The following is a 22,438-nucleotide window of genomic DNA, read 5'->3' on the forward strand; positions in this document are numbered from 1 at the left end:
CCACCAAGTATAGCATATCTTGTGCTGAAAAACAACAACAACATTGTTCCTTGTTTGTTTCAATGTGTTATCTTTTATTTTTGAAAGTGTTTGGGGGGAGGTATATTTTTCTTTAATTATTCTTTATTATTATTCTTCTGATCTATTGTATTTGCATTATTATTATTATTATTATTATTATTATTATTACCGTTTTGATTATTTTACACCTTCCCATTTTCGGTCTATCTCTTTGACAATGTGAGGGACTGGTCTGGGAGCTTTTTAAGTATATTACATGGTGGTTTGTGGTTATCGTTATCTAAAGGATGATCGACCACTGTTATATTCAAGTAAATAATAATATCAAATGTGAAATTAATAGGTGGAATAAACAGAGACCTGAACAGAGATATATAGTAGAAAAACACGTGTCCCCGTACGCAGAATATAATAATTTAATCAAGTATATAAACAAAATGAAATTGAATATGTCCTTTGAATGATACACATTCTCTTGGAAATACAATTATGAAATTTGTAAAATAAATGCAGTTAGCAATCTGTTTATCCCGATAAAACAAATTTGATCACGAAATCGAGTGAACGATTGAATTTAATCGCTTAGCAATCCTGCATAACCAGGAAGCTTGCCGGTCATCCCAAATTCAAAGTTAATGACAAGTTAGAGTCGATGTATTCTTTTTCCGCCTTCACCTCTCCCCCCCCCCTTCTCTTCCTTTTCGGTTATCAACTCTAATATGCTTGTCTCCTCCCTTTTCCAACTGTATTGGTATATATATATTGATATCTTTACCTTCTTAAAATGAGTAATAGACAACCTTAATATTTATCACGTTTATTTTCTTCTTTCTCTTCTTGGGTCATACACTATGACCTCTCTCGTTACGTAGATATTGTCTTGTCGTAATTAAACAGAAACTAAGGCTAATATGGGTCAGTTCGTAGCCTGACAGCTTAAACAAACCTTTGTATAACAATAGGAATAACTCATTCTAATGACTATTCAGCATCCCTAATTGAACTATGATATAATCTAGACCGCTTAGTAGATGATTATGATGCCCTGATGTTGACTATACATCACTAACTAAACTAAATGTCGGCGGACAGGCGCTCTTAGTGATAATACTATTGTTTCTCGGTTAACATAATTCACATCTTAATTAAAAAATATATATTAACTAAATTCAATTCATGTGCTGACTCCAAAATTTGCTAACTAACAAATTATTACTATAAGATTTCCAGGCGTAGTATTAGCAATTCCTTGCCTTCATGATTCATATAATTTAAGATCGATAAATTCACACAATTCTCTCCCACTGTGAATAAAGAGTAATGCGTGAAATTCTTAAAATGAACGGGTCGTCTGAGAGACAAGACAACCGAATGCAAACAATTATATTCCGAACTCATCAAAGGAAAATCGATGAATAAATTTAAAACAAATTCAAATAAATAACTACGAATTCGTATCACGAAAGTTGTATGAGATTGAAACAATAACCTTGTATTTTCTGAGACTCGATCGAAACTACATAGCCGAAAATATCTGTACATTTAAACGTCTGTATCCCTTTAATTTCCAGACACCTGTCCTTTGAGCAGTTTTAACGAGGAAATATACTTTCTTTTTTTCTTCGGAGCTAAGAACTTCTTGCCTTCCTGCAGAAACTTAGACTGAATAACATTCCGAGGGACAATACTTAAAACGTTTTAATTTCATCTGGGGAAAAACACACTGCTTATTTAGCTTAGCCAATAAGGATTACGTTTTTCTAACCGCAAAAAACTAACACACGCCGATCGAAGTGAGATTAATTCTCTATCCCACCCCTTATTAAATAAACCGATTCCTGGAAAGTTTCACTTTATGACACTAACTTCAAATGGCACAGTGTTGTTTCTGGATCGTCTTCACTTTGTAATTTTTCCGCTACATAAGCCGAAGTCCTTCTTGCCTCTTCATCTGTCTGACCTTTAGCCCAATTAAAAATCAATCACGGCCTAAACTAGGGATGCTAAAATCATAGGAGTCTAGTGATTTAATACGGTACCTAGTCATTTAGTCAATTTATTTGTTACGTGTCAGACTGACCGCGGTAAAATGTCCTGATCTACAAAATTCACACTGTTACAAGCTACTAGTTCTCACCGTGGCAGGGTTAGTATTACTAGTACCCTTCCCTCGAGTTTGCGTTGAGTGCACAAATCATGGTCCTTATGTTTTGCTGTGACGGTGTATAGTTAATTTTCTCCATCTTTTCGCTTGATCTTCAGTCTGTCTCTTCATAGGATCATTGGGTTATTGACTGGTGTCAATATGTTTAAATTGATGTTGCTGTTTTATATTTAATGTGTGCTTGTGCTTTTTCTCTCCCTGCTCTCTTGACGTTCGGACTAATTTTTTCGACAAAGCGAGGCTTTAGTGGTGGTGGTATCCTGTTTAAGAATTAGTTCTCGCCGTGGCGACCGACTGTTACCAGTCCCCTCTCCCTCTAGTAACTCTGGGGGTATGTGATTCGTTTTCCTGTATTTGTTTGTTGTGCGTGCAATTCTACCCTTTCCTGACCGTAATAGTGGCAATTGTTTAGCATATGTTTGAGTGTTTCCGGAGTCGGAAAGTGGGGACAGTTGCTACTTGTTACCCCTTTTCTGTACTTTCCTTATCATCATGCCAGTAGGGTTTTAATAAAACTCCAGTAGGATATTTACGAGGACATTTATAGACAGACAAATATGTTTCCAGTCCAAAATCAATTCTGCAATGGTGGGAACATTGCATTTGAAATCCTATCGTTGCGTGGCTGCACAACGAGAATCGTTCATCTGTCAGAGTGTCGGAATACATTTCACGTACATCTTGTAATATACATCTTGGATAGTTGGATAATAACAACAGACTCTTTCCTTTCTTCTTCACGGAATAACAATTTTATAATCACGATTACATTTGTTGTATCGTTGCCATTCATTACATTCCCAAGGTAATTAATATAAGAGATATTACAGAACATTAAGATCTGTTAGACCTTTCCGATCAAATGAACTTGCAAGCAAAGTTTAGACTGAGCGTCTGTGACAACAAGACTCCTTCAATCTAATAGTATATATGTTGTTGTTTGATGCATTTATTGTAACCCCAATTATAGGACAAAAGTTTTTTTCTTTTTAGCTAACTGTTATTTTGTGACAAGCAGTTATACCTATCTTCAAAACTCTTCAAAACTGCAAATGTTTTTTCCCCCTTCCCAACCTAACAGAGTGAACTCTGAGAGATAAGTACTGCACCATAACTGAGGGAATCTTGTCCCGTTCAGCGTGGTAGTACCAATTAACATTGACTTATTGGCTAGGCCCGCAGTAAATCGCAATTTAATTTGATTCTCTTTCTGGGGCATGATTGGTTTTTAATTGAGATAACGGTCAGAAACATAGACAGGCGATGCTAATTTTGGGTTAAGTAGCGGAGAAACGACACAATGGAAACAATCCAAAGATAAGTTTTGGTCATTTGAACTAAGTATCATAAACAGTTATTAATAAAGCCGGAATAGAGAGTATTGTTATAACCTGAATGGGCGTATTAAACGTTTAGCTGGTAGATAAGTTAATCCAGGCAAAATTCAATGTTTTAAGTATTCCCCATCCCCACCTGGAAACTTTCCACAACGTTTCTGCAGGAAGGCCAGAAGTTAGGTCTTGGAAAAAAATCAGGTATCTTTTCTCGTTAAAACTGATAGGTGTTCGGACGTTTATGGGACGTGGAATTTAAAGAGAGATTCTGCTAAGTAGTATAGAGCGAGTCGCGGAAAGCAAAAGGTTTGTCTCAACTGCATACAATTTATACATTGAAATAAGTTAGCAATTATTAGTTTGAACTTGTTTTAAAATTTTACTTCAATTTTTTTGAGTTTGGAAGTTAATTGTTCGCTTTCTTTGTATTGATTGTTATATGACTCATTTATTCTAAGACTATCAATACTTCCTTGATATGTATTTGTTCCCATTTACTCATTTGTATGAAATAGGAATCATATATTCTAGGAATTCCATGCATTACTACCGATATGAATTAACAGAATGGGTGAATTTATCTGTCTTAAATGATATGAATCATGCAGGCTAGGAATTGATTTTGCAATTTCTGGAAATATTATGCCAATGAATTACTAGTTAGCCAGTAATGTATTCAAGGCAAGAAATGAATCCCATCATTTAATTTAGGTAATTAAGTTGTGAATTCTTTTCAACCGAGAACCATACGCATGCCGACCGACTTAGTCCAGGGGCGTAGTTCTAGTTATTACGAGGTCTAAATTGTGTCATAGTCCCGTTAGGAAAGCGACTAACCGCTATGGAACAATATGAACTTGGTGATAATGGGGGTGTGTGAAAGAGTTGTCAGGCTGCGAAATGACCTATATTAGCCTTGGTTCTGTTGAATTATGATAAGATGAATTATGATAAGACGATATCTAACGTACCATCTACCAGAACCATCTTTTTCAAGCAAGAAGTTAAAAATATTGTTTCTTTGTTTGTTACTTATAGTTCTTTTTTGTTTATGGTACACACCGGTGTTGTGAAATAACTATGACTGAACCATTCCTAGCATAAATAGCGTTTACTTTATGTAAACTATTTTGTGAAGTGCTGAATTTACCGCATGAAACTCACTTAACAGATCAATAATGTCTATATAAATTCTGTATGATTATTGTATGATTGAGTAAGAAGTAAGATTTTTTCTTCTTTTCTTCTTCATTTTTTATAGCCGTAAACAAAGAATAAAAATTATATAAACATTGATAGGTGTCCATTTAGTTTGAGTAACCGATTAAAAGAAATGTGGTCATAAATAGTTTCGAAATGATTTTATTGAATTTTTAAAATCTATCACATGATGCAGTTTTGTGAAGTTATTAACGTAATCAGTCTCACAGGATTCAATGAACTGTTTGTTTTGAAATTGGTGATTTTACAGTATATACAAGTACATGAAGCTAAGTGTCTGTTTTGCGAGGCTAGCGCAGGCTGGTGCAAGCATATGGTAAAAAAATCGTACATTTCTGACTAAACGGTGTGTCAAATGCACCACAGTATATAAACATGAGAGAGAGAGAGAGAGAGAGAGAGAGAGAGAGCTCTAGAGCTTGGAGGATTACTTGATAAACATTGCAGCCGATTAAAGTTAACACCTTACATCACGCGCTTCTACCTCATGTCTCTGGGTAATTAGTGATCATTAGTACACACACACACACCACACACACACACGCGCGCGCGCGCGCGACCCTCCCCCCCCCCCCCCCGAATTTGCTAACAATAATGAAGCGAATTTATATGTGGAGCAAGAATACTGTACTACAGGTTAGAACACATTTATGATTCGTCCCTTACTGGGATTTTAACCTGTACCACTCGACTTAGACTCGTAACTAAGTCGACATCCCCGCAAAGAAGGATGGAGCCTAATCGTGGATGCCTATGATAACTGAATTACAGACAAACTCACACAGCGACCCAGTAATTAACTCTCAGCTAATAAACAGTCACTCCGGATTCCTGTGTCAGAAATCAAGGTAATGTAGACAGCTAAACGTGTGTTGAGTATTTTTATGAGAGCTAAACATTGGGTCGACGTGCGAGTGTGTCTGCTGTGCACGAGTGCTGTATCCATGATCAGACTCAACACTTCAGGATGTGAGCTTTTTTATAGATCGTATGGAGTTTGGTGCGTGCAAGCATCGCAATGGGTGCCCGAGTTCAGTTCCCAATAGGGGCAAACTAAATAAAAATTCTAATCTGTATAATAATAATAATAATAATAATAATAATACTCCCCCCTCCTTAACACGAACAAACAACATACACACGAACAGCAAATTAATACAAGATAACACATTGAAATACTGTGCATTGAGTGACTTTGTTTGGCTGAATATAGACAGGGACGTCATTGGGGGGGGGGGGGCATTTGCCACCCCACCCCAATTTGCATGTGCTGTAAAATGTAAAATTGCTGTTGCCTGTATACGAAAATTAATAATCCGGTCAAGTTGTCCCCCCCCCCATCAAGTTTTGCCTCCCCCCAATCAAGTTTTGCCCACACACCCCGAAAAATGTTGAAATGACGTCACTGATATATAGACACTGGGATGTATTGGAACGAGAACTGTACTACGGTGGTTTACCTGTAAGTGGTTTATATATACATTTATACCGTGTCCATTTATTACACGTGAAATATATAAAATATATCTGCACAATAAAATGTACACTTGCAAACCCGAGTTACCAATGCAATTAAAATACGTTGCATTTATCACGTCATTAAAACCTTTACAATGTTAAGGAAGAGTTCTCTTTTTCAAACACATTTATCTACATATTTCCGTTGTATTTCTATTATGAAGAGATGGTAGTGGAAAATAATGAATTAAAGACGAAGTTCGAAGTAAAGGGATATTTATGTTAGGTTTATATTTTAAGGTAAACAACATAGACGGAGGTAGGCTCAATGTGCTACCCTAACCTATCGTTGGATGAAGATTCCACCCTCAGTTTGTGTTTGCTGGAATGTGTCAAATTAACAGCTACAATAGCGGTCTCATCCCTGTCCTGTTAGATCCAACGGAATGAATAGAGTTTGTCGCCTGTAACGGGTGGGAGGAGCGGGAAGCATTCCGCACGACGAGATTGACACGTCCTATTTTTTCTTGTGATCAACATATTCCGGATAAATGGCCCAGATAAAAAGAGTACAGTAGCAAACCCGTTAGACTTTCACCTTTCCACTAGTGTATTGGTGCACTACAGTATGTAACTAGATTAATACGAATTCTAGGTACGGTTTTCTTCACGTCAACAAGATATGTAAATTTTCTTGAGTAAGTGTCTACTAATTATTCGTTAATGGTACTCTGATTAGTACTCATTAATACTGGACTGAGCGTTTTGTTTGAAAACTGTTTAAAGTTACATTTACAATTTTGCAAAGATGCCCAGATCATTTTTAGTGAGAAAACAGGCAAAGAAAACGATTGCCAAAAGGTCCGTGTCTTCCCTGGAAAGAAAATTAAGCGAAGACCTTTCTGTTTCTTACCTTCTAAAGGACAAGGATGATATCGAAGCACCTGGAAATCTTCAAAGATCAAAAGGTAAGACAAAGCATCTGAAAATATTGATTACGGTATATGTACATGTATGTATATATATATATATATATATATATATATATATATATATATATATATATATATATATATATATATATATATATTCAAAATGTATGAAGAGTTTACATGTGAGGTCAAGAACGACCCATAACTTTCCATTGTCTAGGCTCGCTCTAAGGAGATTGCAGGTTACATAGATGCAAAGGTACATTAAAATGTTGATAATTTTACGGGGATATATATATATGAAGCTGTATTATTGTAAATAATACAAGTATGTTATAAGTATGTTATGTAATGAAAGGAAGATTTTTTCATATCCGTAACTTTACAGTTTTGTACGAGAATAAAAAATAAGCATTAGGCTCAAAATTGATGATTTACATTCTGCATATAATTATTATTATATACAAGTAAAATTTTAACAAAATGCAGATTTTATTAGAACCTGATACACCTCATCAGGGAGAAGGCCGTGGCAGCTCATCGGACTTAAAATAGTCATATTTACCTACTTAAAAAAGAATGGCATATAAATAACTGCCACTAGCTTCGTACAAGTTTTAAATGTGTATGTCTCATCATCAGTGATATATCTACGAATAATGTAAGCAGGATTAAAGACAACTCTTTCTTAATGTTTTATTTTTCCAACAACACTTGATAAAGAGAGATTTCCAAGAGGAAAAGAAACTTTAATCCTTTTCCTACATTTCCACACGTCAACGATATATTGTGAAATAGCTTTCGCAGTGAAGTCACGTTACTTAACCACGTGGTTATGGTGATCAATGGAAAGCGACATCCTGTTCATCAGCTGATAATGATGTGACTTTAAAGTGCTAACCACATGGTTACCGGTTTAGCTAACTGCTCAAGCTGTGTACGTTTTTTGTTTTTCCCTCCTGATTAAGGCTTTTCGAATTTTCGTCCTTTATTAAGAAAACCTTTGACGTACACGCGCCTCTATACGTGTTTAGGACTTCGATCCACTCCAGTTATTACTTGTCCGCTTAAAATTGCTTGAGAACAGTGGCATTGTACTCAATAAATTATCTGGCATCAAAGCTCACTCAATCAGCCTGTTTCTTTCTGTCTACTAAAGGTTTATCTGCTTGTCAGCCCTACCACACGTGAAGGCTGATTGGTTATTTTGCTTGTAGAGTTTGCCTTAATTAGATAAATGTGATGATGACGGTGACTATAATGACGACGATGATAATTACTATGATTATGATGCTATATTCGCATTTTTCAACTCGACAATTATACGTCTCACGAAATATGTGACAAGTTCGCGTGCCAACTTGACATTATGGGACTATGATATTGGAAAGTTTTGCACGACTTCACGATTTACCTCCCCTTGAACATTTAATCCGAAGGCGCATCAATTAGCGATGACAGAGAGGGGTACAACATTCAGTCCCAAGCTGCGTACACCTTATAGTTCCAAGATCAGTTTGATTGTGTCTTTAAGAAATATGCAAATTTTTATGTGGTGTTCGCTGCTTTTGAAGAACTTAGGCATACAAAGATATATATATATATATATATATATATATATATATATATATATATATATATATATATATATATATATATATATATATATATATATATATATATATATATATCTCCCAATGTTTAACTTTTATTGAACTTTGCATCTTGTATTGTCCTTCAGTTCTTACTTTGTATTTTATTGTACTACAAGTTGTTTGTAACGTTGAAACAGTTGGAGTAAAGAGCCTTGCCTCAGAACACATCACGATAGCCGACTCAGACTGATCTGATGGTAGGATTCGAACCAACACCCTTTCGGTCGTAAGTTCGGCACGCTAGCCACAGTGGCTCCATCCTCTATTAGTCGCTTGTTCGAAATGTAGGAGGACGCATTGGGCCTGTTTATATATCCACGAAGCACCGCATGGTTTCTCCATTGTTGTAGTATTTTAATTACTTAAAATGGACCACGGACAATGTGCTTCCTAATGCAGTAATGCAATACGGACCATGTGATCCCTAATATATTCATGCAGTATGTGACACATGATCCCTAATATTGTCATGTGATATGGACAATGTGATTTCTAATATAGTCATGCAGTATGGGACACATGATCCCTAATATAGTCATGCGATATGGACAATGTGATCCTAATATAGTCATGTAGTATGGAACACATGATCCCTAATATAGTCATGTGATATGGACAATGTGATCCTAATATAGTCATGCAGTATGGAACACATGATCCCTAATACAGTCATGCGATATGGACAATGTGATCCTAATATAGTCATGCAGTATGGAACACATGATCCCTAATATAGTCATGTGATATGGACAATGTGATCCCTATATAGCCATGCAGTCCCAGAGCCAGTAATAATCAGAGCAGTGTATAGTCAATATTGAATAATTGTTAAAGTTAACGCATCCTGGGTTTCTGAATTAGGAAGGATAATTAGGCATTTGTCTACCAGCCGTGTTAGAATAACAGATACAAGAAAATAGGTATTCATTTTCCGTGTGTGTGTGTGTGTGTGTGTGTGTGCAAAGATCACACTTTCTTTCTTACATCTAAGGCTCAGAGGTTTATGTCATCAATCATGATTTAATTAAACTTAAACACAACGATCATAGATAAGTCTTCTTTACTGCTTTGAAAACACAGTACGTTTTAAAATGATTGCTAATATTCTGTCAAGACCCAAAATTTGTTTTCCTCTAAAGAGGACAGGAAGTGGCATGCTATATTAATGCATTAGAGTAATATAATTCAGCAATAAAACACCTTTTATCTAAGTCAGACTGGGACTTAATTCATTCATCCACCCAGCTCCTCCAAGTTTCCCAGGGTAATGCGATAGTGTATTTCCTGCCTTTTCATTCAGAAGCTACTCTGAAGAAGCGAGGTCTCAAATTTTATGCTTGTGTTAGCTGTATACTTGACTTGTCTACCCTGTTATTGTCCATTTTGCTCTTTATTATAACAATATCATCTAATATCAGATGCCAAATACTAAGTGACACTCTTTAGCAAATATGAAACTCCATAAGCCTCGTTAAAAAAATTAAAAGGAAGGCTATCAGATTTTAGATACAGCACATGTTCATAAAACACTATGGTACATTATGGTTATATCAGCCCACTCATTAACACAGACAGCTCCCATAATTTATGAATGAAATTTGCCCACGTTTAGCAGGTGTGTCATTCATCAGGATTTATGAATGAACAAGCTATCGTTCCTCGTAAAATGATTCGTGGGTAGAGCTGCGCTTTATGGAATCGCGTCCCATTGCATTAGAGCTCGTAGCTTTTGCTCGAATGAGAGAAACTGCACAAGGTGGGTAATCGTCTTGCATTTGAATATCTACACAAGGTGGGTAATTGTCTTGCATTTGAGTATCTTCATCGATGGTATATACCTTTTAACGTTTTTCCAAAACACTAGAAACGGTACGAAGTCGATAAGGTACGCAAAATCTACGGTCCCGTCCTGAATCAGTTGGAAACGGTACGAACACTATAAAGCTACGACTTGGATGACTGCTTAGCACGGTACAAAACGGAACGGTACGATATGGTACGACGGCCCGGCAAAACAGAAACCTTTAGACTGTTGTTTTTAACTTTGTATACCTTATATTAGCTTTAACAGAAATTGAGAAATGAATTACATTTGTTAAATTTGAATTAAAGCAGAAAAATTAAATTGTAATATGTATAGTTGGCAAGATGCTGGGAAACTGTTTTGAATTCTGTACGGTGCGAAATTATATGGGGATTGATAAACTGTAGAAAAATGGTACGAAATTTTGGAACGGTACGATAGGCGACTGAAACGATCAGAAACGGTACGATACGTAAAAGTACGCTAAAATAGTCGCTAAAGACGTCTGAAGTACTGTAACAGCAGAACGTTGATCCAACGTATACAGATTAAACCACCACCATCACCGCCACCACCACCACCAACACAGCAAATGAAAACTTTCTTTTCCCCTGATGGCACAATCTTCTTTATGTGGAAAAAGAGATAATCATCACAGTCTTTAAGCACGTTATTGATATCCGTAGTCAATGAGATAATCATTTCGATTGTATGCGGGGTAAATAAATCATTTGTAGTTCCTAAAAAGGGAATTAAATACACCGAAGTTGATTAGATGTGACTCTATATATTTCTCAAAGTTAAAATAAATATCTGGCAAATGCATTCGTGTGTACAATGCATTTGTTTTACTAGGTGAATTATAACTACTTGGTGTTTAGTATTGGTCACCCCCCCCCCCCATTAATTCCTCTGGAACGTGTACTAAATTGTGCAACAAATTAAAAAGGCACCCGGGACAACGGAGGAGCTAAGGACTCTATAATTTCAATGAATAACCCAACAGTGATATCTCCGTCCTATCACTGCTAATTAAATCAGCCGATCAGTTCGCCATGACAAAATTCATTCAGGTGTTTTTGCTAAAGGCGGCAGGGCAACAAATTCAATGTCACCACTAAAGAGCCTTTGAGATGAATACCAGGCATGGATGTAATTAAACCCATGACACTTAGTTTGAGCTTGATATTTTATATTAACCAGTCACAAATGACTACCGTTGAAATCTCAATTTAACTTTATCAAAGTGAAAACCCAGGTCTCACACTCCGGCTCAGAAATGTACGATCTAGATGTCCAGTTCTAGTGTCAAAACCTACGAATTCTTATTTTTATTCTTTTGACAGTCACCGTTAGCCCTGTAAACATGAACCTGTGTGAGCACAAAGATTGAGCTTGTACTGAATATTCAATAATGAAATAAGAAAAAACTTTCAGAGTGTCTCATTTTCATTGGCTTTTTACATATATAATCATAAGCTAACAACAGGAAAATGCCGAAACTTTACTGACTTAAATCTTAACTCAGAGGAAATTTATAGAAGATCATAATATTTTAAAAGTTTGATGTTATTTTTCAGTTTCTGACTACGGTGTGGGGACACACTGATAGAATAAGAGTTTTACTGACGAAGAAACGTACCTTACTTATCTAGAACAGTTAAAATCATCCCTGTTTGGCTTTCTTATGCACTATTATAGACATATATAACAGACTGTATATATGTCCCAGTAAGATGGATAACTAGAGTTGCAGACGTGGGTTGGGTAGAAATTTGAAAATTCCCTTTGTTTTCCTAAGAAAATGAACAACCTGATTTGACTTTCGAATTGCTACACCAGAAAACGGTCGAGAGACAGCGTGTTGTGATGATAAACCTTATGTACAGGGGTGTAAGTCTATCAGTCGGATCTGAATATATATTAACGATGGACGACGGTAATCAAGGAAGATATGGCTAATATTACCCACACGAGTAGCTCATTCATATTTATACAAATGAACAAAACTGATCCGCACAAACCAACTGCCCATCACAGCAGCTGAACATCTCGTCTGCTAAATGAATTACATGAATGTTTAAAACAACTTTTTGAGTAAATTAATGTATTTTGTTAAGTCATCACATAGATACAAGACTCAACGATCACTACGTAACTTCAAAAGTCTGTCGCGTTTCCAAAAGTGATTTCGTTAACAGAGAATACTGGTGAAATATAAAAACAAACACTGAATAACCTTGGGTATTTTGTATTAAGATTCTTTTTTAAACTTGTGCTGCTAAGTCTATGTTAGTATTTCGCCGATTAAAATTGTGCAGCCTTCGTATTTTTTAACATGAATTGCACAATCCATAACGAAGACTTGTTAAAATAGGTTGTTTGTAAATAGGTTGTTTTTATAGCTGTTTTTCTTAGTTTTGCAAAGTTGCCATGATCATTAGTTTACCTAATTTGATAGGTATAATAGTAGATGATCAGTTTATCAACCTATCACCCATTTCAGCACCTTCAGACAGCATGAATTAGCTACCCCTGTTTCGCTTTTGGTTGCAGGATTTTCATCCTCGGACCTATTGCGTCTAGTAAATCTTCCTTTACAAAGCGTTATTATCCGCAAACCATGGGGATAATTATGCACAGAGTCTTCGTCTTTGTCATCTCAGAGTTCCCTCTCTCGATTAAGTCTAACATAGGTAGTCACCTTGAGGTGTCTTGGTCTTTCAGTAATGGTCGCCTGCTGTGCATTTGCGTTTAAATCTCAGTCATCCGAGGAGATCCGTGATGATTGTTATCATTCCGTGACGTTTCAGATTCTTGAAAGATAAGTATGTAATGTCAAACATCGGGGTGTCCTTACAGATAAGTTCACACCGTTAAATGTGGGAAATTGAAAGAGTACGACTTCTTTAGAGGATTATGCATTCAGAAGTATTGCGCCTAAATGGGCGGTTCATTTGAAGTCTATATTGCTTTCGATATTATTAACGAAAGCAATATCCATAACTATTTGAAGTTGAGATTTTAGTTAAAACATGTAGTCCTCATCAATTCCCTCAATTAGTTTCACGTGTCTTTGACCTTGTATGAAGATTGTAACTATATGTCCTACACTAATAGTATGTCCTATTATTCGTATCTGTTTTTTCTTTCTGCCATCCTTTCTTTGCACTTGCCTGTCTATTTATCTTCGTATTTTAGTATCTACCTGATTTTACTTCTAACATTTTGGGTTCTTGATTTACATATATCCTATATGAAGCGAAACATGCTGTTATACCTAGACGCATCCCTTAACCTGGTATCATCCAATTTTTATGTTATTACATCAACAGACACGTGATGCACAAAGCCATGATGATATACTAGTGCTATAGCAGCATAATTTTATTTTATTATTGTACTATACTTAAGAAATTTCATACATAAAACTTTCTTACATATTCCAACAGTTTCTACAAGCCCATAATAGCCTAGGATGTTATTATTTGTTTTATTATGGGGAGTTGGTGTTGGGAAGTAATATCCACTCAATGGAGCAGTATTCCTCCCAGTCATTCTTGTAAAACTACAAATCTATGAATTTAAGTGTTACATGTGAATTTTCAAACACTGAAGCAAAAGTAAATCTTTACATAAAGACGTGTGTTGGGTATATTTTATGCACATCTAATACCAACAACAAATGTTTTATTATAATATCCTAAATAATAAATACACGTAACGTGCAATACTACCATGACGTAAACGATTTCTTGATCAAATATTATTCATACCGTGACTTTCTCTTCCAGACAAAGACGTTCCTCCACGCCTGAAGCTTTACGACTTTCCAGAGAAAGACAGCTATGATCCAGGGTGTAACAGAGATGAACACACCAGTGAGAGTGCGGCGACAGTTTTCCGCGAAAACAGATTCAACATGTCTGCTGTGCTACGGCCACCAAAGTCTCTACAGCCGCTGCCGATATCCTCCGTTGGAATAGGACATTTTGTAGTCAGCCCTGTTCTTGGCACGGTTCATTCCCATTGCGGTCATAGTGGGTTTGTCAACCTATCACCTATTTCAGCCCATACGTTCAGACAGCATGAACTAGCTTCCCCTGCATCTCCACAAGGTACAAATGGTTCAAATATGTCCCCAGACGGGCCATTGTGTATAAATATGTCCCCTAAACCAAGGAAACTGGACTTTTCAAAAGAATACCAGCATTTCAAAGCTTCAGATGCTATTCATCCAGAAAATGACATGTCATCGCCTAGTAAACCGGATTCCCTAAAGCTGCACTCTAACCCTTTCCCTGGTGTTTGCAGTTCTCCATTCCAACCTATCCAGAGTGCCCAAATGGTGGTTTCCAGAACAGAGCCACCGAACAATGTATTTGTTTTTCCACAGTCGTTGAAAAATGGTCCTCGTGTATTTCCACCGTTGCCATGTAAGGGACTCCAGCCCAACCCTGCTTTCAACCATGTTCCACTTGTCGGTCAAATGGAAATCTGCAAGGAAATCAACAGTGACGAAACATTAAATATTCTACCGGAAATAGCAGCCGATGGTAAAATGGTGGATAAACTAAATCCGGCTGATCCGAATCTTCCACTTCTACGGGTAAGTTATTAAAATAAGCCTGGGACTATCAGCTGAGACATTTTTCACAAATTAAAACCTTAAGGTCTTAGTGTTGGTAACTAATGCAAACGAATTTTGCAAAGCGCCTTAAGCAAAGCGATCTGAACACGTTATTCATTCGCAGTTACATTTAATGGACGTTTTATGCTTTATCAGATAAAAGTCATAAAAATACGATTTGCCCTACATTATAATTACAAGGTTGGATGGCTAGACGATGGTATAGATATTTGTTTTATTTCTGCGTCGAAATTGAATCGAATTGATAACCGGAATGGTAGGCAATAGGTGAAATCTAATAAAACTAGGTTTTCTCAACACAACAAGCCCAGTCGGATTATCAGATATACAATTGTTTGTTATTGTCGATGTTCACTCTGAACTTCAAATTCGATCAAGATCGAATTACTGGAAAATGTGACAGTTTTTGGCCCTTTAGTATTTTGTTTTATGTTAATGTATTAATTGCCATCTTGTGTTACTATCCTTCAAACAAATCCTAATCCGTATGTCGATGAAATTAACACTCGTTATTTGTTATTCTTCTATCTGCGGAAATAACCATATAACACCTTTAAGAAACATGATCGTTTTAATTTCAGAATGCTGCAATGAAAGGCGTGGAATTCATCAACGCTGGCTATGGCATAAAAAACCCTCTGCTTTCAGCTTCCCAAAAAGGCTGCGACAGTTCAGGCACATTTAGTAAGTACTAAAATACACCTTAAAAACGTAGTTTTGTTTTTACATATGCAAAATTATTTTGTGAGTGCAGCTTAACTAATCCAAATAACGGAATCAAATGAATCGCGCGTGTAAGGGAATCTTGGCTTACAATCTATTCATGGAAGACATGTTTGCACAAATAGCACTTATAAACACCGAAGTTGTATACTCAGAACCCAGAAAGAAAACAAACGGATGTTTCCATTTTTGAATGCTGGAATCTGACTACATTGCAGGGGGTCCATTCTGTAAGAAATCAATAGACTGTTAAGATATGTCTTTAACTTTCGCGGTCTTCCATGCATCAAAATGTTTATTCAAAGTTCATGAAATTATATAGAAACGAACTGATATTATTTGCCCAGGAGGCTAATAGATGTAAATCTTCAACAACGTCACGGCGCCTCCAGCTATTTTATCCATTAACATGCACTATTCTTTGAAACGTTATCATATATTTGCATCCAGAAGTAAGGCCCAAATGTCGCTTTCGTTTGTATATCAATCCAGTACTGCCTTTGCAAAGTCACGCTTCGAAAGACAGATTTGAAAGTGTTATATAGTGAGCGGCAGTTCTCCGGTGAAGTCGGATAACATGACCTGCTGCCGTCACTCATGAAGAGCGCTGACATTGTAACCATCTATTTGGTATTTAATTTATGCAAGAAAACAAGCTCAGTAAATATGTTATTTCCATATGTTAATGTCGTTTCCTTTTCACCCGCTGCCAAAATAGGATACTCATAATGAATTTATGATTCTACATACAAGAGAGTACATATTTCCTGAAACATTTCAATCTAGCATATACCCTGTACAAAGCTAAATGATATTTCATTCACACTGGGCACATGTTACAAAACGCATGACCAGAACACTTCAGAATATAAAACTTATTTATTTCGATTTTTCCAGGGTTATATAAAACCAAGATATATTTTGGTAAAACTCTATCTTAAATTTTTTTTTGTCCATGCTGATGTTTCTTTTTTGTGGTCAACGCTTTTATTGAAAACTAAATGAAAAGATACTTGAGTATGCTAACTATATGTACATGATTTATATTATACCTAAATATCACTTTTTTTCAATCGAATCATCTGCTCACGAAATGCTCTAAATTCGTACAAAATATATAATTGTTGCTGATACTAAAGTTAATTTCAAGGCTATTTTCAACCCAGACAATTACGGCAACCAGACAATTACCTTTGCAAAAATTGAATCCTTTCTCAGCAAAGCAAAATAAAACATATTTGTATGGATTCTGACAAAATGACCTATTACAGGGCCATGCAAGGACCTCTTATTAATTGCCATTTATACATGCACCAGGTGAGAAAAGTAACTTCCAGCGTTTTCCGTTTTGAGCATAATTGAAAATTTCGTATATCCGTTTATCAAATACATATTTCGTTAATAGGGCGCATCAATATTGTAAAGTCCAGTGATTCTATTTTATCAACCAAAACGTTAAGTTAAAACAGCAATAACAACTTTTATGACTTTTTCGTATCTAAGTGGAAGGGAACAAATCCCTGCAATGCACTTATCCTGACTGGATAGTTTGTCTGCATTGTAGTTTCTATGAAGGAAAATAATTGATGAGATAATTTATCTTTTCAGGTTACAAGGACAAGGATGAAAAATATGTCTGTCGAATTTGTCAGAAGTCTTTCAATATCCAGCGTCTTCTAAATCGCCACCTGAAGTGTCACAGTGAAATCAAGCGTTACCTATGTACTTTCTGTGGAAAAGGATTCAACGATACTTTTGATCTTAAACGACATACAAGAACTCATACAGGTACGGAAACATGCCATTTGATAGCATGTATGATGCAGCTGCTTTACGAATCATTCCAGAATTTACACCATTACGAAAACATGTTATCTATTTTATGAACCAAAATATTTTATTCCAATCATTGCTAGATTCGTAAAATCTGTTCACTCTATGTTAAAGATGCGACATTTTTAGGAATATTAATTCGTTCATAAATGATATGAAATCTTCAATTATGATTTGAATTAGAAATAAGCTCAATCGTTGCAACGAGAGTTTTATGTATGCACTGGTCATTTATCTTGCTGATGGCGTTAGCGTAAGGTTAGAAATTGATAGTTTGAAATGAATTAAATATACTGCATTTCACATGAATCCCAATTTCTTCTCTCCCCGTCCATGGCTTGGCACATTTTCCCCCAGTATACCCACATCTACATTCCTGTTCTCTCCCCGTCTGTTGATTAGCACATTTTCCCCCAATATACCCACATATGCGTTCCTATTATCTCCCCGTCTATGGATTGGCACCTTTTCCCCTAGTATACCCATATGTGCGTTCCTATTCTCTCCCGGTCATTGGATTTGGTATTGACCCCCAGTATAATCATATATGCGTTCCTATTCTCTCCCCGTCTATTGATTGGCACATTTTCCCGTCAATATACCCACATATGCGATCCAATTCTCTCCCCGCCTATGGATTTGGCACATATTCCGCATATATGCGTTTCTACTATCTCCCCGTCTATGGATTGGCATATTTTCGCTCAGTATACCCACATATGCGTTCTTATTCTCTCCACCATTGATTGAAAATAAAAGCAAAGCAAATCAAGGTAAATGCCACTTTGTATATGTCGTAAGTTAAAAGACTTCTTTTGTGACTTGTACTTGTCCATAATGAGTTGCACTCTATAACCAAGGAAATAATATTCCAAAATTGTGTAAAAATACCCAAATAAAAATCTACAAATTTCCTCAAAACCGTTTTGTTTTATTCCAAACAATTATCTATTTAAAATCTACGTTCATTTTGAAAAGCCAGTCATTATAATTTTCAGCAAAACATTTATATTTATATCATAGGCAAAAGACGTTCTTTCCCTTTTTAATTTGTATGCACCTTTACAAATATTCCATGGGCATATAATGTTGCCCTAATCCGTCCTTCCTATTTAGTTCTTCCTTTAGGCCAATTTTCTGGCACGGGGGTGGGAGATTATCTGGGGATGAGTGGGATTCATGTTCATAATTTAAGTTGTTTTACAGTAGAGCTGTTGTTTTATGCCTATTCTATTGGTACCTTGTCTTTTTGTCTTTCTAGGAGTAAGACCGTATAAGTGTGATATGTGTGAGAAGGCCTTCACACAGAGATGTTCACTGGAATCCCACGGCAAGAAGGTGCATGCCATTGAGTTAGCCTTTCAGTACAAGGAAAGACGTACCAAGCTGTACGTTTGTGAGGATTGTGGACATTCCACAAAGGAACCAGGTCTTCACTATATTCATCTGAAGAACTATCATCCACATAGTCCGCTGTTGACGAAATTCTACGACAAAAGGCAGTTCAAATTCTCAGACACAAACCCACCTCAGCCGGTGTATTGATTAATTTAATGTAACTATTCAAGTTCAGGTATCTTTGTTCTAAGCTGAGTACAAAAATCAACAGACAGACTGAAAGTCATGAATAAACATTTTTACTTCGACAGGAAGTGGGGTCATACAAGATGCGCCTATTCCTATTTACGTTACGTAAATAACATTCCAAATCATCCTCCCACAGAGTCCCATATCTCGCTTCCAGTCTTCTTTTAACAATGATGTTGAGGATAATATTCATGAAAAGGTAAGTTTCAAAACCTTGGCAAAATTTTATATCACGAAAAATGTAGGAAGATCACCAAATGACACACGCTAATGGGATGCTGTTTTTGTGTTTTGCTTAGTTTCGGAAATTGTGAACTCGGCTACGATTAATAATTTACAAAGACTAGAAACGTAACCTGTCTACGTTATACTTGTCATATAGTTATATTTATTGCCATATGCATTAGTTTTCATTGCTTTAGAATAGGGTTTATTTTCGTTAGCTGTTACATTTATGGATTATGAAATGGCATTTATGGAAGCAATCTATACTGGCGTGTATTTAAATCGTTCGTTGTCTTCTGGCCATAACAACCACACAACTTGCAAACCACGATAAAAATGAATTCAGTGAATAAAATATCCCATACTAAAACTGAGCTAGATTTGGCATAAACATCAAGTGCAGACACACCTATATGCGACGTAAATGAAAATTATGGGCTCAAAATATAGAACAGAAGTAAATCTTTATTTTAAACAGCTGTTCCACCACCCACCCACCCCTCCAACAAAAATAAAAATCCCAACAAGAATCAAAATAAAATTTCAAAAACAACAAAAGGCAACAAACAATTTGTTACACATATTAATAACGATAATAATAGTACGTTTTTGTTGCTATAGATAGGTTGAAACTTGTCATGTATGAATGGGCGAGGACATGTAGTGTACTTTACGACAGTGTGAGCTTGTGAATTTCTTTGAGAAATCTAGCGTCTAGGTTCAGCCCGTCAAATAAATCTCTAATTGTTCTATTTTCGCAACATTTTCGTCTTGTATGAAATGTAATGAGTAAAGTAAAACGCTTTCAATAAAAACTTATTTTATAATATTTTATTATTTTCAGAAACAAACTGGAGGAGAATTCAGGAGAGACTATGATATTTTCTGTTGTGCTTCTGGCATAACCATGTATCTGGCGATTCCAAATATTAGAATTTTTATCTATCTTGTAAATTGTTACAGTACCTCAGATGGAACTACGAAGCTGCATATTCATTCTCGTTGATGTTACTTATTTTTTTATATGTCAATGTTCTTTAGAATTCCTGAAAAGGAAATAAATAACACAGACCGATGTCATTTTTCCTAGCTTGTTTTTTATTTCGATGTTTTTAGAGGAAGAGATACTCCTTTTAAAATGTTCAGCGTTTGATGTCATTCGCAGATATTTGGGGTTTGGGGTATCTTGTTAAATTAACTCCTTAATTGTTCCAGAGTTTATTAAAATTTTCACTAAGATGAATTTCTTCTTTACGTGAAAAATAATGAATATATATATATATATATATATATATATATATATATATATATATATATATATATATATATATATATATATACGCAAAGTGCCAAATATGACAAGACAATTTCTTTCCACCACGCGTCTCATTGTGCCAAACTATAAGATGTCAATAATTATTATTTAAAGTAGAAAAAATAAATATTAAATAAATGCGACTGTTGTTTCTTGTTTTATCTTTTATATATTTATCTCCTGAAAACAGTTGTGACTTATTTTTCCTTACCCTTTGAAATTGCGTTCATTTACCTTTGTACTCGTCTGTCCCATTTACCACTGAAAAATAATTCATATTTTGTTTCCATTTCGTTCATTAAAAAAAAGTCGTTTAGTATCATTTCCAAGCTATAGTACTAGAGAACATGTTGGACATTCTATGCGTACTGAAAAAAATGAGTGTCTTGAAGCAGCGATGTTTATACACATGTTGAATATTCAGAATTTAGGTAAGCAAAAAAAAGTGTCAATATCATACGACTAAACTGAAGCATCAACATTACTACCAATCATACATTTGAATGTTTACGTATTTCAAAAGCTTATAATAGTTAGATTAAGATATTGAAAGCAATCTCTTAAAATGAAATCTGTTTATTAAAAAAATGTTTTTTTCCGTTACTTTATGAATGCAACCCTGGATGGATGGGACAATTGCATTTGTTGAATTTTCTGGACAACAAACTAAGTAAACAAATGAATGAAGAAGAAAAATAAAACCAATTCAGCGAATACACTCATCAATACGTAATACGATATATACAATGAGGATCAAGGTATTACTATCAAATGCTACATATCATGGCCTTTGACAGAATACGCACATTTAATTCAACATCGATGCCAAAGTATCCTTGACTTTGCTTTGGCGTGATTAATCTTAAGATAATGGCCTCCTTGGATTCCATCTGATCCAGTGTATGCCTTCATTAAATGGGCCATTTTCGGTGCTCGACTCACTCAGTCTGTATCCTATTGTAATTTATAAATTCGTTTACTTGCTTCATCCCGGTTTCTAAAAGACACATATTTGGATAGAACATAGTCAAGACGATAACAAAAAGTCAACTGATTTACTTACAAACTTTGATCAAGTTATGATACGGGTACATAAACATACTCGTTGGATATGTCAAATAAATAAAACAGTACAAACATTGGGGTGAAGATAATATATTATAAGATGACACGTTATCGCTTCAGTTTCAAGGACATTATAGTGACTACTGAAGGAATAAAGTAATGACTGCAATAATTTATGATAGGAGATAATGGACTTCTGGGTTGATTCATAACATATACTTGTGAATGGGGTCACTATTTTACAGAATTACTGGGACTGCCATGTAAAAAATGCTAATATCTCTTTCGGGTTTGAAAACTAATCCAAAACATCACTGACGCAAAATTCCAGGCGGCAAAGAAATCAACATGTGGACTTTAGGGAAATTAACCGTAGGGCGAGGATTTATTTTAAATGATTTTTTAAATCTGTCATTTTACTGGGATCGTTTAGAAAATAAATATGAGAGA

At 35.6% G+C, this 22,438-nt stretch overlaps 1 protein-coding gene across 1 annotated transcript; it reads left to right on the forward strand.

Annotated features, from left to right (window-relative positions):
- Positions 1-6,702: 6,702 nt before the first annotated feature.
- Positions 6,703-21,063, forward strand: LOC149797833 (uncharacterized). The gene is made up of 6 exons (XM_089960809.1): positions 6,703-7,166; positions 14,384-15,198; positions 15,822-15,924; positions 17,572-17,751; positions 19,058-19,582; positions 20,453-21,063. The coding sequence occupies exons 1-5, from the start codon at positions 7,007-7,009 to the stop codon at positions 19,339-19,341; spliced, it is 1,542 nt and encodes a 513-aa protein (XP_089816935.1). The 5' UTR covers positions 6,703-7,006; the 3' UTR covers positions 19,342-19,582; positions 20,453-21,063.
- The last annotated feature ends 1,375 nt before the right edge of the window (positions 21,064-22,438 follow it).

Source organism: Sinohyriopsis cumingii, chromosome 6 (assembly GCF_028554795.1).
Source record: "Sinohyriopsis cumingii isolate HCF-2022 chromosome 6, ASM2855479v2, whole genome shotgun sequence".
Lineage (NCBI taxonomy): Eukaryota > Metazoa > Mollusca > Bivalvia > Unionida > Unionidae > Sinohyriopsis > Sinohyriopsis cumingii.